Raw genomic sequence first — 15,373 nt, 5'->3', positions numbered from 1 at the left:
GTAGCACTAAATGAGACTGCTGGCAATGCTGCAGCTGCCACATCCCTCTATCTGACCCTCTCTCCTAAATGAACCACTGAGGCAGAAATTCTGGCAGGCCAACATTTTTACCTCCCTCCCGAATGGCCAGTTGTATGCACTGAAGGAAGGAAAAAAAATCCCAGCTTGGATTTTCGTATCAAAAGACCATTAGCTAAGGATTTTCTGAAGCATTTCTAAAAGAAAAGGAAGGAGACATGAAAAAGCAATACAAGAATTATCATAATTTTTGTGCTCCTTGCATCCCTGGGTCAGGTATATGTTGGGCGACAGTGAGTACATGTTCAGCTTCACTTGGCACATTTGAGAGCTAAAATTGCCAACTGCATACAAACATAAGGTTTATTGTTGTACAGCTATCTGTTTGGCTGCCTGACTGGAGCTGTGATAAGATGAAAGGAACAGGAGAGTTGTAAGAGGAGAAGAAAAGAGTAGAAAAGCAGCCTGAGGGTGTCAGCAGGCAAGGCTTTATTGCAGTAGAGCTAAGGGACTAAGGAGTGTGTATAGAAGACACAGTTGCTTGCCTGAGGAAATTAAGACAAAAGAGATACTGTGCATAAGAACTACAGGCATCTAGAATGGTGGATATTTCAGTGATGCACAGTTCCTTTTAATTACAATCTCAGTTTGAATTATCTTTCAATAATTAAGATATACAACAGACTTTGAACTTTCGTATATACAGAAACCTAAGCGCAGTGAAAGTGGATTTAATTTAATGATAAAAAAAGGGGAGTGAAGAGGTCAAGATATGAAAAGGACTTTTTAAAGGTCAGGGACCTTATTAGGGACTTTATAAGAAATTACTTCTCTTCAGTCAGATTGTGCTGCTAGGTGGACAGACAGAGGTGAAGAGGAGATGATGGTGGGAAGATCCTGGCTGGTTGCTGACAGAGCAGGCAGAATGTGCAAGGAACAAAATCCTGCAGACTCCAATGTAAAGCAAAAGACATGACAGCAGGGAGGTATAATCTCAAGGCATGCTGAGATTTTAGAGAGTCTTTGCAAAGACAGAAGCTTGCTCTGTATTTCTTTTTGCTATTCATTCTCGTAAAATAGTCTAATTTTCCATTCATAATCTGATTTGAATCAAGAACATGGGTTTCCATTACCAATCAACTGTATGCAGATTAACAACATCAACTGTTGCCTTTTTTTGCCTCATTATTTCTCTCCACACAAGCATCAGGAACTTTTAGGTCATACTGTATCTCAAATTACCCTGGGGACAGCAAACAAAGGTGTCAGGTTTATCTGTCCTTAAGACAACTTCACTTGTGAAGGGACATCAGAAACTCACTCTGAATTGGGATGTCTGCAGGAGAGACTGGGAATGAGACACTGGGTCCCCTGAGGGAAGAAGTTGAAGTGCAGGGAGGATGGAGGAGCTGAGGTGTCTACACACAGACACATGCATGTTCAGTGACTCAAGTTTGGAATCTCTTTCTCTCACACTGTGCTGGAAGGAGCCTGGTTTTTGCCAAGACCCAGACAGAAACAGCATTAACACTCAGCTTTCCAGACAGCCTCTCCACCCCACTAATGCTGGCACAATCAGTGCTGAAAAGGAAAAGCTGTGAGCAGAGGGAAAGCAGGGTTGAAAATATTTTCTGTTTCTTTGAGGCTTTTAACTGCTGCATTTGTGAGGTGAATGGAAGGGTAATACCAGGCTTCAGTGAATAAAAAATCTTTTAACTTCTCTTCAGCAGAGGGATGGAGGAAGCCCAGGCACTGACAGCCTTGTCCTTTTCAGGGATGGCACTTAAGTCAAAATCTAAGGGCACTAGGATCTGAAGAACTGTCTTTAACAGAGCATCTCCTTGGGCAGTATGTGCACTGGGAGAAGGAGAGTAAGGATGGATCATCATTGTCTGATCACTCAATAAACAATCCAGCAAAGCCATCTGATTGAGGAGACACGTCCTGACTTGGAACTCATAGCGATAAAAATGAGAACAAACAGAAAAAGAACTCAAAGTAGCAATTTTCTATCTTCTGCATCTGTTCCCTGTGTGCCTGAAGTCATATTGACTCAGCCCGATGACAGAAACAAGGTTTCTTCCTGCCAGGTCTCCAGGGTCCACTAAAATATAAAGGAAAGCAAGCTGCATCTCCTCCCCTGACCACACTATGACAAAGCTGTCAGAACAGCTCTGACAGTATCACGCCTGCAGCAATGTCTGGTGAAAAAGCCACAGAGCACCATTGCTCTTCTACTTCCCTCTGGAGAGAACTGCACTGGAAACCGGAGCCAGAAAGTATTTTCTTCTGTGAATTTCATTTATTTCATGCTTAAAAGCAGTGAATTGGAACAAACAAGACCTCCAACAAAGTGTCCCTGCTTTGTCTGTTCTGGAGAGGGTGCTTTGTAATGGCAAATTCCAGTAACACGGAGAGATGAATTTGGGGGTTAAATTTAACACACTTTGCTCACTGGAAAGGCCTCAGTGGCAAGGAAAGTGACTGTGGTTTTTGTACTTCACTTGCAGTGTTAAATGCACTCTGTTTATTTTGGCTGACCTTGAGAAAAATAGTACTTAGGATTTACTGCTGGCTTCATAACCTGATCATATGGAACAAACCTCATGAAGGTCAACTAACACCTAACAACAGTGCAAGGAGCTGGGGATGTGAAGGAAAACGTGAAAACAGAGAGCACAAGTCAGTGCTTGGGTAGATAGTGCCCAGGGGGCACTTACTGAAAATCTCTGTGAACCACTTGAAAACAATTGGGTGACTTCAACACTGCTGGACTGGCAGAGGGATCTGTATGTAGCAGACCGCAGAGGCTTTGAAGGACTGTCCTGAATAATCTTTTTTTTTAGTAATATCTGTTTACAAATCATGCATTCCTGAGTTTTCATTTTTAGGACCTCAAATTCTGTTTCATTTTTTGCAATTCTGTGATCCTGCCTCTGGATTATAGAGCAGGTCTGTGAGGTCTGTCAAGTTGCTCTTTTCTTGCATCCTGCCTTTGAAAATTTTTAGTATTGTTCTGTAGCCTTGTTAGATGCTTTGTTTGAACAATCAGCTTTGTTCTGAACTTGTGGACCATGAGAGAGTATTTATTTTTTCTGGAAATCAGTTTGCTGCAGACCAACATTCACTTTTTCCCAAGGCAACCTCTACACATTTAACAGTCTTGAACACCTGCCCACTGCCTCCACTCCTGCCCTAAAATCTTCTTAAGAAGATCATAACAGTACTTTTCACATTAAAATAGTCAACCTCACCCTCCAGGATGAATTTTAATCTTCTTTGATTCAAATCCATTCCCTCATTCTACAGGGAAAAAAGCATGGGATTCATAAAGGAAGAAATGTGGGATGACTCATTTGCTTTTGTTTTCTTCTATGTCTTCATACATTATTTGTGGCATGCAGCAGGTAGGGATATGTGTGTGACAACCAGCCTCTGGGTCATGATCTCTTTCTGCAAATCCCCTTAAAAATCCAACTCACAGAAGATAAAAGTGTCTTTCCCAAAGGCTCGTTGAGACATGACCAACACCAAGAAGAGCTCAAACTGGTCTAAGAAATGGAGATGCTGCACAGCCACCTTGACAGCCTGATTGTCACCTCACACAAACACTTTAATTTGGTTCTGCTTTGTACACTCTGTTAGTGCCCTGTGCTAATGCTCTAATGTTTTGCTAGGACACAGTAGGTAGAAGAAATCAGCTGCTTGCTCACATTACAAAATCATTTAGCATTGAGGAATGTAAGTTAGGAAACATATCTGCAAAAGAACCAATCTCCCTCTCTCTGCACTGGAATGAGTAAGAGATACAAGCAAAAGAGAAAATTAGTTTTAACATGTTTTCAAAATCAACCAAGAAGGTTTGGTGAATTAAAAGAGAAAAAAGAAAAAGCAGTAATTAAAACTTTAAAAGAACATTTATAATGAAATGAAAATCAAGCAGCAGTTGGGTTTTTCTTGTTTACCAGGGGACATACCAGAGGACTGCTTTATACCAGTTCATGCAAGTCACCTAAGTCAACCTCTGCAAATCTAGCTGTGGTTATGCTGGATTTGCAGAGAACATTCTGTTCTCTGGATTCTTTTGGGAATCTAAAAGTCTAACCGGACAGAATGGGGTTTGTTTGTGTTTGTTGGTTTTTTTTTTGTTTGTTTGTTTTGGTGGGGGGGTGGGTTTGTTTTTGTTGTTGGATTTTTTTATTTTTTTTTTTTGGTAATGAACAGAAACTATAAGACATCTTAAAAAAACAATTTGGAGTCCTAACCAGAAGCAGTATCACAGGTTTCTAGTCCTGCTCAAAGCAGCACCAGCTATGGGATCAGACTGGGCTGCTCAGAGTTTTATTCAGTCAGATTTTCAGTCTTCAGGGTTGAAGATGGCACGACCTCCCCAGGAAGCATTTTGCATGCTTGACTGTCCTCATGGTGAAAAAGGATTTCTGTAAGGTGAGAAAAGTAACAGGCTGGGAATGAGTACCCACTGATGCTCCAGACAATTTACTGCCACCTCAGGCATGATGCTATCATTCCTCAATAGCACAGAGGAAGTTTCACATGAAGCTTTCCTCAGAACTCCTGGTCATGTCCCATCTGATAGTCATAACCAGGTAAATGCAGACAACTGGCACAGCATTTTGCTCCCTTTAGCCCTGCCCTTTTCCTGCTCTCTACCTGCCCTGCTTTGAAGCACAGATTACAGCCTAGTTCTAGGTCAGATGAATGTGCTGTAGAGGGTTCAATTCACTTTGCCAATGTGACCCAGAGCAGCCACAGCCTTCCCTAATCATGACTCCAATTTTCCAGGGAGAGGGGAACTCCCCAGTACCCAGGAATGTTCAACTGCAGATAGAAAAAAGCACATTGCCAACAAAGGAGCTAAGATCGCCTCCTTTCATTGATCATCCTCTTCCATTGAAGGACAGGAAACCCGAAGGAACCGAGGTCAAATTCAAGGACTGTGGTGTATTGTAGCTTTTCTGCACACAGGCAGATGTGAGTCAGCTATGTGAGGCTGGAGGAACTAAAAACAACATCTGCCTGCACACAAGTAACTATGCTGAAGTTTTGCTTTCACATTTTGCTTCAACCCCTGCCCCACAGATCAGAGGCTGCAAAAGCCACACTTCCACCTGAGAGCTGAAGCATTCAGGCAGAAAAAGAAACTGAACTTGAGTCTTTCATGTTCTCGCTGAAAGTGAGTAGCTAAAAAAGGCATAGCTGCTTTGTGACTTGAGTCTCCCAGAGTTTTTATGGTCAAAACCACCTTGTGAATTAGACATGAATTTGTGAAGAATTCTGGAGCCATCAGTTATATGTTCTTTTAGTCAACTAAAAGGAAAAAAAAAAAAAGGTGTTATGATTTACTAGGGAATCTAAGCCCAGGATACTTTTCTTTTAAAAAATGTAAGCAAATCTGAAAATCCAAATTTTAAAGACAGCCTGCATCATGGACTCAAACTTTACAGCACCACTTTAAATATTTAGTATGCTTGTCCTGTTCAAGACACACTTTTAGCAGTGTAATTTATTACGTCAAACATGGTTTCTCAGATGAACTTATACAAAGTACAATTGTCTCACTCATACTCTTCATCTGTTCTCCCAATTTTCTAGTTCTAGAACCAGTATTTAAAGTAATTAATAGAAAATCTTTCCCTTTTTTTGAAACACAGTTCTTACTTTCAGGCTGGGTAGTGATGGGGATCAGAGAGGGGCTGTTTTCTGGCACCTGTGAGAGCTGGGAGCTGAGTTGCAGCAAAGGGGCTGCCAACAGCCCACAGCTCTGGAACACCTGGTGTGATTAAACCTTCTTCTCACAGCCAACTCGCAGTTTACTCATGGCAGAAAGCAGTTTAAAACTCATGAGCTTCAGACTAGTGAGCTAGACAGAACTGCACCATTCCTCCAGAACACATTAACACTTGCTGACTTGATTGTACCAATTTCACAGCTGTGATCAAAAAAAGAAGGTATGTGGGTTCTGAGGAAAAAGTGGGAACTGCCTTCCATTTAGAGCAGAAGGCAGAAAAAAATCAAAGATATAGCAAAAAAATCAAAGATATAGCAAAAAACGTTTACAGTAGAGTAGATAACTCTACTGTAAACCCAATGGTTTTGGGTTTACAGTAGAGTTATCTTAAAGCCCTGTAGAGGATTTATTTTATTGTGCTATAAACAGTGTTACTTTATGAGACAAAGGGTTGAACATTCACAGACTTAGGCTGAACCAATTCAGGCTCCTCTCATGGTAAGCAGCAAGTGGGATAAAAAAGGCAGAGAGCTAAGGAAAAAAAAATTGGGCAGAGTTCACAGGTGAAAAGGACATGAAGAGGAAGGAAGGCAGAAGTCACTCAGAAAAATGGCTCAGCTGTGCAACCTCTAGAAGTGAGGATGGATGATTTCACTGATACAGAAAGTGGGAGGAAGCCTGGGAGAGGAGCAGTTTGCAAAGCAGTGTGGAGAGAACAGGAGTCTACTACTAGTAGGAGGCCAACACAAACAGATCACAATTATTACACATGTTAGAGATGATTATTTGACTAGGATCCATCTGCCAGGAATGTACATGTTACCCCTCCTTTCCACTTGTAACAACCTGGAGAAAGCATATTGTCTACGGGGCATGTTTTCCTGAAGTCTGTTTAGAAAGCGGGTTTGGACAATGCTCAAATGTTTTAAAATTTGATCAACAATTTCTGCTTTTCCTTCTGGAAGATGTTTCGAAAAGGAGACCACAGCTATTTTGCACAGTACCAGGCTGCAAAGTCTGATTTCCATGAGTGATGCAGAAAAGCATACCCTCAGCACAAGCTATTCAGCCATGATGCAGGCACCACTTAAAGCTTTTTGAATGATAGTTGTGTTTAACAACTAGAGAAATGGGATCAGACTGTCCAATTACTGCTGTAACTTTTTTCTTAAATAAAATTTTATCGTGGTAAATATATGGCATTTGTAAAATAGGTTTATTTTCCTTCAGTGTGCTTTATAGAGCATGACTGCCAAGCAGAACAAGGGAAGAACGGTGCCAAAAAACAAGTTTGAAAGAAACAGACAGGTGCCAAATTACTTTCTACATGTGGCAGAGCAGGAAGGCTGTGGTCTTTCTGGAGAAAGACCACACTGCCCTGCTCCTGTCAGAAGTGAAGTGATTGTCAGGGAAAAGGTAAAACTCCAGTCAGGACTCTGAAGGTTCAGAGGCCTTTTTGCACAAATAGTCCTGCTATCCTCACTCCAGCTTAATTCCCACTCCTAAAGCTTCTCCATAAAGCAGTGGTGTTGGCTGGTGTAAGAGGCTGAGATGTTGACAACAGCTGAACCTAGAAAACATGTGCCCAGCACAGGCCCCTAGGGCTCCATGTCTTTGGCCAACTCTCCTTCCATGAAGAAATACAGACTTGGTTTCTTCTGTGCTGCCTCCTGCCTTTGGGAATTGCTCCTCCCTAACCCTAACCCTCTCTGGACCAAAACTGATGCACACAATGAATGTGGCTGCTGCTGACTGGCCAAAAAATGTCCTTTGCTGCTGCTGCAACAAACATTTCTTGTGGCACATCTCCCTGCCTGCCACATTAGAGCTGGGCCTTGCAGGCAGTGCTTTGGCTTCACCACTGGCTGGGTCTGGAAAAATGGGGCTCTGCTGTGCACAGGTGGATGTAACACTCTCTGCTGTGCCTGGAACAAAGACTGGGGTCACAGAAGAAGGGTTCCTTGGGTGTACCTCTGCTCATGCTCAGGTGAGGTCTGCAACCAGGACCACCTCATCTAACAAGAACTCTGCTACTGACAGGACACATGATATGGATGACATCCTTGTTTATTCTGCTCTCCTGCTGTGGCACACCAAGATTTCTGTGTTTTTATGAATTCTGAGTTTCCAAAGAATCCTTTAATATCTCACAAAAGCAACATGAAGTTTTCAGGTTGCTATGAACATATCCTCTGTGCATAACGATAGCAGCTAAAAACCAAGAATTGCAGTGAACTTACCATACCAGGACATGCTCCTTCCCTTTGAGAAGTACATCTTATCTCTGTTTCTTAGAGCTTGATCTGCTGATGGAACATTTTAGCCCCTACATTCAATAAGCAGACAGTAACCTTTTCCTGTTAAGAGCTGAGAGTGCAGCACAAAGACAAAATGGGAACCCTCCACATCACTTGAAAATCAGAACAAATTCAATTAACCATCAAGCACAGTTTAAGGCTCATCATTAATAAATCAAACACATTAAATAAATGCATCACCCAACACTGTCTGTAGATGCTGTGGTCTGTTCTGGAGCCAATTTACATTAATTATACTGGGCTATACTTGCTTCCCTCAACTGCTAGGCAGGAACTCACCTACCTTTGGAGACATCAGAAGGAACTACAGAAATACTAACACCTGGGTAATTCAGAATTGGGGAAATATTACACTGTGGTGGGACAGGTGGAACCTACATTTAAGGACATAGGACTTTGAGGAGCCAGAATATAGTACTGCTGCCCTTTTCTGAGTTGATTTTTTTGAAGATACCAACATCTGAGCAGGCAGGCTTATCATCTCAGCTGCTGTTAATCTTTTTAATGTCAGGAACAAGCTGTAAATCACCTTTGGAGACCTCTTTCTTTTAAGCCAGTTCTCTACACGCTTCACAGGAAACTGATGAGAGTAACACGTACTTGTGTAATGAGACCTCTGAACAGACCACTGTGTGGTGCTGCCTGCTGGGGTCAGGCTGTGCTAGACCAGGTACTTTTTACTGTCATCATTACTTATTTCTTTTACTGAATTTTTTTTCTCCTTTCTATCAGAGACTCTCAATAATTTGCTCACTTTGGTTTTCTTCAGAACCTTCTGAGCTGCTTCTCTATTTGAGGTAATTTGACTGTGGTGGGTCAGACATAGAAGAGAACCTGTAATTTGCAGTTCTGGGCTTCTCCTTCAAGTACAAAATCCCCATTCAGACTCTGAATGCTTTGGCCCATTCTCAATACAAAATAAAATAATATCTTCAGGATTAGCTCTCCTTCCTATACTATCAGACTGCAGGTAGCATAAAGGTATGGACTGGCTAAAGAACAGCCAGGTAACACCCCAAAATTATCCACTTACAATACAGCTGCTTCCTCCATGACTGAAGGGACATTTAGCCAAGCAAGGTGTGTGCAACACAAGATGTGAGTGGGTGTGAGTCTGTTGGCTTGTGAGGTGTGTTGGTCCCAGGAATGTGTCATGGGAGAGATGCACATACTGTGGAGGGATGGGCAAGGCCAGCAAAGCCCTGGTGCAATGGCATAACAAATCAAGCAAAATTACAGTGATACAAAAAGCCAGGTCATTTGGTGAACGTCATACCACATCATTCCCATATTCATGTGCTCATGCTCTGCTCCTGGGATTTGCTGTCTGGAACCTCCCTTCCCTCTGTCTCACTCTCTCACACATTCCCTCCTGCCTGGGTCTCTCTGCTGAAATCCAGTGATTGTTTTGTTCCAGTCTGTCTGAATGGCTTTACTGCTTATCCAAGCCTGTCTCAGGCACCTCTTTCTTTCTGCCCCTCTACTTCTCTTCTAACTAATCTGCAATAATATGCCTGTCAGAACTGTTTTTCTGCCCTCGTCTTTGCAGCTCTGTCTGCAGACAGCCCTACTAGCCTTAATGTGATGCAGCTGTTCACTCTCTCATCCTTCCCAAAAAGAGCCTGGAAATATCCTACATGAAGGATGCTATCATAAATCTGTGTATGCCATTTCTCTTATAAATGGAAAGAGTAATAAGAGATGAAAAAATGTTTAAATAAATTCCTCCCAAGCTCATGAGGCTTCCGAGTGGTGGGCTGCACTTCTGTCTTCATGAAGAAAATCAATAGCAGTGCTGTATTGCTCCTGCTCTCTGGCTTCCACCCCACCCTTCCCCCTGCACAGTGCACAGACTGTGCTCAAGGAAATGGGTGCTCCCAGGGGAGCAAAATGGCTTTTTGCACTTAAGGTAATGATGTCACTTGAGGTCGCCATGCGAACAGTTATGGATATGAAAATCTGCAGTTCTATCAACAGAGCGGGAACCTGGGGACCTAGCTTAAGAGTTAGAGCCTTTTTATAAAATGTTTCCCTAATTTACCTACAGAGCATCTTCCCAGAAACAACAGCTGCTGTACCTAATTAGCATTAATCACCTTGTTACAGAAGAGCAACTGGGAATAGTACAGTACTTGAAATACTGACAAAATCATACACTAATGGCATTGATCTGTCCAGTCTACTTCAACTTCCCCTTTATTATTCTGTTTTCTGTATGAAAAGCCTCAGAAGTCACAAGTTTTGGAGCAGACTGGGAAGTGATGATGCAGAAAAGGAGCCACAGATGGAAGTAGATACAGAGCCTTTTAGCTTACACAAGATGCTTGCTGCTGGCTCTGTTTGTGACTGCACTTCCCAGTTCTGCATCTTGACCTGAGGCAAGAGTAGTGCTGCAAGGGGATCTCTGAGCACGGCATGCTTTTGGGCAGCACTGGGATAGGTTGCTCTGCTGTGTGCTTTGTGGCTCTTTGATGGAGAGCTTTAAGACGCACACCCCACCTTGGGGGAAGGGGTAAAACACATACACCAATTGAAAGATCAAACTCAGAAGCCATGTGGGGCAGTCTGTTGTTTACTGGGATCAGAGACCTTCTGTAAAGTTTCAGACAGAAATGCAGCAATTTTGTTCAGTTGAACCCTGAGGGCTTTGTAGTTCTGACTGATACTCCTGGTACTATTTCTCTCTGACCACAGAGCAATTCAGTATCTGCCATGAATACACTGCAGCAGGCTGGAAGGCAGGAGCTAACAATACAGACATGTCATCAGCCTCTGTCCCCTGATGGATTACATCCTCTTTTCACTTCAATCTCTACCAAGATGGGGCTCAGTCACAAATTAGTTTTGGCCAAGTCAGACACACCAGGGAAGAGCATTCTCTATGTCCTTGTGATGGTGTTTTTCCTGCTTTTTAACCCTACCCATCCTGCTTGGTCTAAGTGAACAGCATTCCAGTAACATCCTTGAGGTGTGACTCAGTTTCTTTAGCTTACACATTCAGTTTTCACATACTTTTATGGCCCCTTTGAGGAGCCTTCTGAAAACAGTGCCTTATTCCCTATCTAATCCAAGGAGAGGAGGTGCTTACATCTAAGGCCACAGGCACCTTGGAGGGCTGAAGGCTGCTGTGAGTGTCTCTGCCTCTCTCCCACATGTTCATCTGCAGACAGGCATGCAGAACATTTACTGCCAGGCTCCCAGTGTGGTTAATGTGCTGATGAAGATGCCTCTGTCACAACCCTTCATCCCACCTGTTGCATGTTTTACAGCACTCCAACCAATTTCCACATTGCCCCTTCTGTTTTAACACAAACTAAAGTCATGACTGCTAGGAAAGACAGACACAGACTGTCTGGGTAGGGATTTCAGACCAGAGAAGGGAAATTAAAAATTCAAAATAGGAAAGCAGATGGCATAAGCTTCATTAAAATAATATCTCATCTCCTGGGAATGCTAGGAGGATCTGTTGCCTTCCAGTGGATGTGGTGCCCTGAGATTTTCACTTGGGGATTATTCTGTTCCTCTCTCTCTCCTTATCATAACTCTCCTCTGTTTTCAAAAGGCTTGTGGTATGTGCTCCATCTGGATATGGCTCCTAATAAGGATGTGCTGGAGACATCTCTTAAGCACTAATGTACACCCAGCCCCCAACCCTTGCTGTCAGGAATCTCCTTATCAATGATCTGAAAGAAAGAAAGAAAGAAGCAAGGTTGAGCATTGCAGTTCCAGACAGAAAGACAAAGTGGGAGTGCTAGAAAAGTGACAAATACATAATTAATATAGATACAGTATCAAAAAAGGTTGAAAATTATGAACTGTGTGAACTCTGAGATCTTATTTCTCCTTGCTGTGAGGTTCTTTTCTTGTTGTGGCCCTAGCATCAGGCACTGTTCCATTTATGAACCAGGTGCAACCTTTAGGAAGTCACTCAAAATACAAGACACCTGTGAAGTTTTTCCTGTATCTGACCCACCTCAAGCAAACATGTAGCCAAATGTATTTATTTAGAGGGGAAGAAACAAACAGCAAAAAGACCACTCAAGCAGCAGGATAAATCTGCGTGCAGTATGTGCAGTTTTCACGCTCTTTCTGTCACACTTCAATCACTGCAGTGTCTGGAAGCAAAAGTTGTATCCATGCTGGGATGATATTTAATTGAGCTCACTTGAACCAAGCTTCCAGCAAGCACATACGACAGATTTATATACAAATCTTCACAAACTGAAAAATGACATTTATCAACCTTCCATCAGAACATTTGACATTTGAACAATTGATTCTGATTTAACAGTGAAAAATGCCACCATCCATATGCAAAACCTGCAATAGGATTAAGCCCCTAGTTGCTACCATCCCCAACAATGGCTTTGCCAGATAAGCTATTAAAAATTTATGTACCACCTTAACTTTTTCTAGCCTTAAAGAGATGAAAAACAACCCTGACAAGTTCAATGCAGAAGTGACAAAAAATCTAGTCAGAGGAATGGGGGCCAGAGCTGGGAGATGCAGTGATTAACCTTCTAAAAATCAAAGAGGCTGGGCAGATTTTCAGAATAAGAGCAGCAGGAGTTGTTGTGGATTAAAGGCATGTTACACTGGCAACAGAAAATTCTGTTAGCCTCATTTTGCCCCAGATAACCTAGAGCTCATCTGAGTATGGCTAAGAGTAGAGAGCTCATCCAAGTGCCACCAGGTAGGTGTTCACTTCATTAAAGAGGAAGAGTGTTTTCACAGAGATGTGTTGGAGCAGACTTCTCTCTGGAGACAAGGCAGGAAGATGCTTGTCAGCCTTCAGGGCAATTCCTCTTTAGCAGGTAGGTTTCATCCCCCATTATCTTCAAAAGCATACTGTGGTCAGCACTGAGTTCACTTGGTGGAAGGACCAGAGGGAAAGGAGGCAACAAGACCTGGCCTCTACTACGACTACAAAAACTGTTTAAACACTTCCAGTACCTCTCTTTGACTCTTTATGGACTCAGCACTGGCTAAATGAAAGAGAATGTTTCCTGTGTAGAAAAGCAGAAGTTCTGGCAGAAAGGCTAACCATTCTCCTCTATGTGATTCCCAGAAAAAAAGCTGGTAACTTCTGTGGAAGTGTGACTGTGCCCTGTTTTCATGTATTAGTCTATTTCAATAATAGTAACCTTACAATCAACTGATGCAGTCATCCCCAGCTGATAAATTTCAGCTTACAGAATAGTGAGTTTCTCCTGTCTTATTTTTCCAATTTCTATTATTCCAGTTTTCATGGTTTTTTTCCCTCTATGCTATTTCTAAGTCTTTATTGTACTTTTTCCTCCCAAATATGCTCTACTAAATTTTCTTTGCTGACTCCTGCTTCTTATGTAAAAGTTATTAATGAACATGTACACAGAATGACTGTTGGAGAACTCCATTAGTAATGTCCTTTCTTCTGATACTTTCTCCTTCAACACTACCTGACATGTTTGACTTCCCAAGTTTCTCATTCTAGCAGCTTTACTTATAATACTGAGACTAGTTAAGGATCTACCTCAAATTACTTTTCTATTTAATTTGTATTTATTGAACTTGTTTACCCTGAATCCAAATCTATTTTCAATGATCTGATCTCCTAGAATGGTCTCATGACATACCAAAGCCAAATCTAAAAAAGTACCATTTCCTGTCAGGTTAGTGAATCTCAGGAGGATATTTTTATTGCCTAGAACGTTAAGAATATCACAGACTTACCAATAATAGCATCAATTACTCTCTAACCTGTTTCCTGGTGTTAAATTATCCAAAACAACTACTGCAGTAGTAATTATCTGTCTAGTAACATTAAAGAACTCTCTTGGCAGTAAAAAGGGATCCTGGTGGCATATGGCATGCTGGCAGTAATAATCTTTTACCAAACTATGAATTGTGCTGTCATTAACATACACTGCTGCTCCCTGCCTTTTCCTGAAAAGCAGCCACTGTTTCAGAGTATTCATGACTTGCACAACCACCCTCAATCAGCAGCATCCTCTCAACATCACTTGTTCTCATGTGAAGGACAGCCAGGGGACTCCTTCCTGCTCCGACTGGGAAATTTTCCACATTTAGATTGCCATTTTTTCAGCAAAAAGCATACTGTTCCTTTGGCTTGTCTGTCATCAGGTTCTTGAAGCTGTGTGGCTAAATAGCTGCTCAGGTTTTGGAGGCAGGACAAGCATGTGTGGATTGCGCTTGTAAGCATTGAAAGGAAGCAGTGTTTAGTAGTAACAGAACGATTCTGCTTCCAGAATTAAAAAGTACTGCTCAGAAACAGATGAGTATTTGTGTGGGAACCTTTATGTACTTAAAAGTCCTTCATCTCACAGTAATGCAGCTCGTTTTCTAGTAGTGTCTCAACTCCCTGATCCTTTCCCTTTTGTTGCAAGTCTTCTGTCTTCTTTTCTTTCTACAGTCCCTCCATATTATCTTCATTCTTTATCTAGCCAAGCCTTGATCCCAGCTTAATAAAAAACCTGTAGGTCTAAAAGAACTATGTCTTGCTTTTAAGGTACTGCTCCCTTTCTTTATCACGTCCATGGATACAGGGGCTTTACATGTTTGTAGGTCAGTTCCCTGAATGCCAGCAGCAGAATCATAATGATAAAACTGCTCTGTGAGCTGCTTGAGCATTGATGGCCTGCTCAGCCACATGCACGGAGATCTGTATATGATCCTGTCTTTCAGGCCTTGGATTCAGCATTTTCACTCTCCATCAGACTCACCCAATTTCACTTGAAGTGGAGATGGCTTATAGTTCATGGCTACAGTCTCTCCCTCTCTCGTATCACAATCTCTGTCCGAAATAGCTGCAGCTGTTGGATCCTGTTAAGAAAGAACAGAAACAAAACAGAATGGCTTAGCTGATAGTTCTGCAGCTTCTTCTCTGAGTGGCTATTAGCCACCTCCACCCCCTTCACATTCAGAGGGAGCAAAGAACACGCCAGTGTTTTGAACACTGGCACCCAGGGGCAAAACACAGAACTTTGAAGCACGTTTTTTATGTTAGAAGTACCTCTGGAAATGCCAAATTTCAACATCAGACTTATGTGATGGATGATACTGGGAATATAATGTGGATGGTGGGTCACTAGTTCAAATTCAGCCTGGGCTGGCAGTAGTCCCAAATAATTTTCATGTGATGACTCCTTGGGGTGTTGTATGAAACATATTTACAGTTTCAGATGAATTCCAAGTAGACCACTCAACTTCAAACTTAAAACTAAAAAGTTTGAGACCAGGTCTGTGTGGAAGTCCAGTTTGGACTATCCTACACGGGTAGGATAATTCA

General features: G+C 42.1%; 1 protein-coding gene across 3 annotated transcripts in view; it reads right to left on the bottom strand.

The window, feature by feature from the left end:
- FAM219A (family with sequence similarity 219 member A) overlaps positions 1 to 15,373 on the bottom strand; it is a 93,024-nt gene that overhangs the window by 23,936 nt on the left and 53,715 nt on the right. For all 3 annotated transcript variants that reach the window (XM_039704515.1, XM_039704517.1, XM_039704518.1), the window contains exon 2: positions 14,808 to 14,907. In XM_039704515.1, coding sequence (XP_039560449.1) covers positions 14,808 to 14,907 — 100 coding nt within the window. The remainder of the gene's footprint in view (positions 1 to 14,807; positions 14,908 to 15,373) is intronic.

This window comes from Passer montanus, unplaced genomic scaffold, assembly GCF_014805655.1.
Source record: "Passer montanus isolate IOZ18808 unplaced genomic scaffold, ASM1480565v1 scaffold176, whole genome shotgun sequence".
In the NCBI taxonomy this organism is placed as follows: Eukaryota; Metazoa; Chordata; class Aves; order Passeriformes; family Passeridae; genus Passer; species Passer montanus.
Note: the sequence above shows the minus strand (reverse complement) of the source record. Positions and strands in the feature narration are given on the sequence as shown.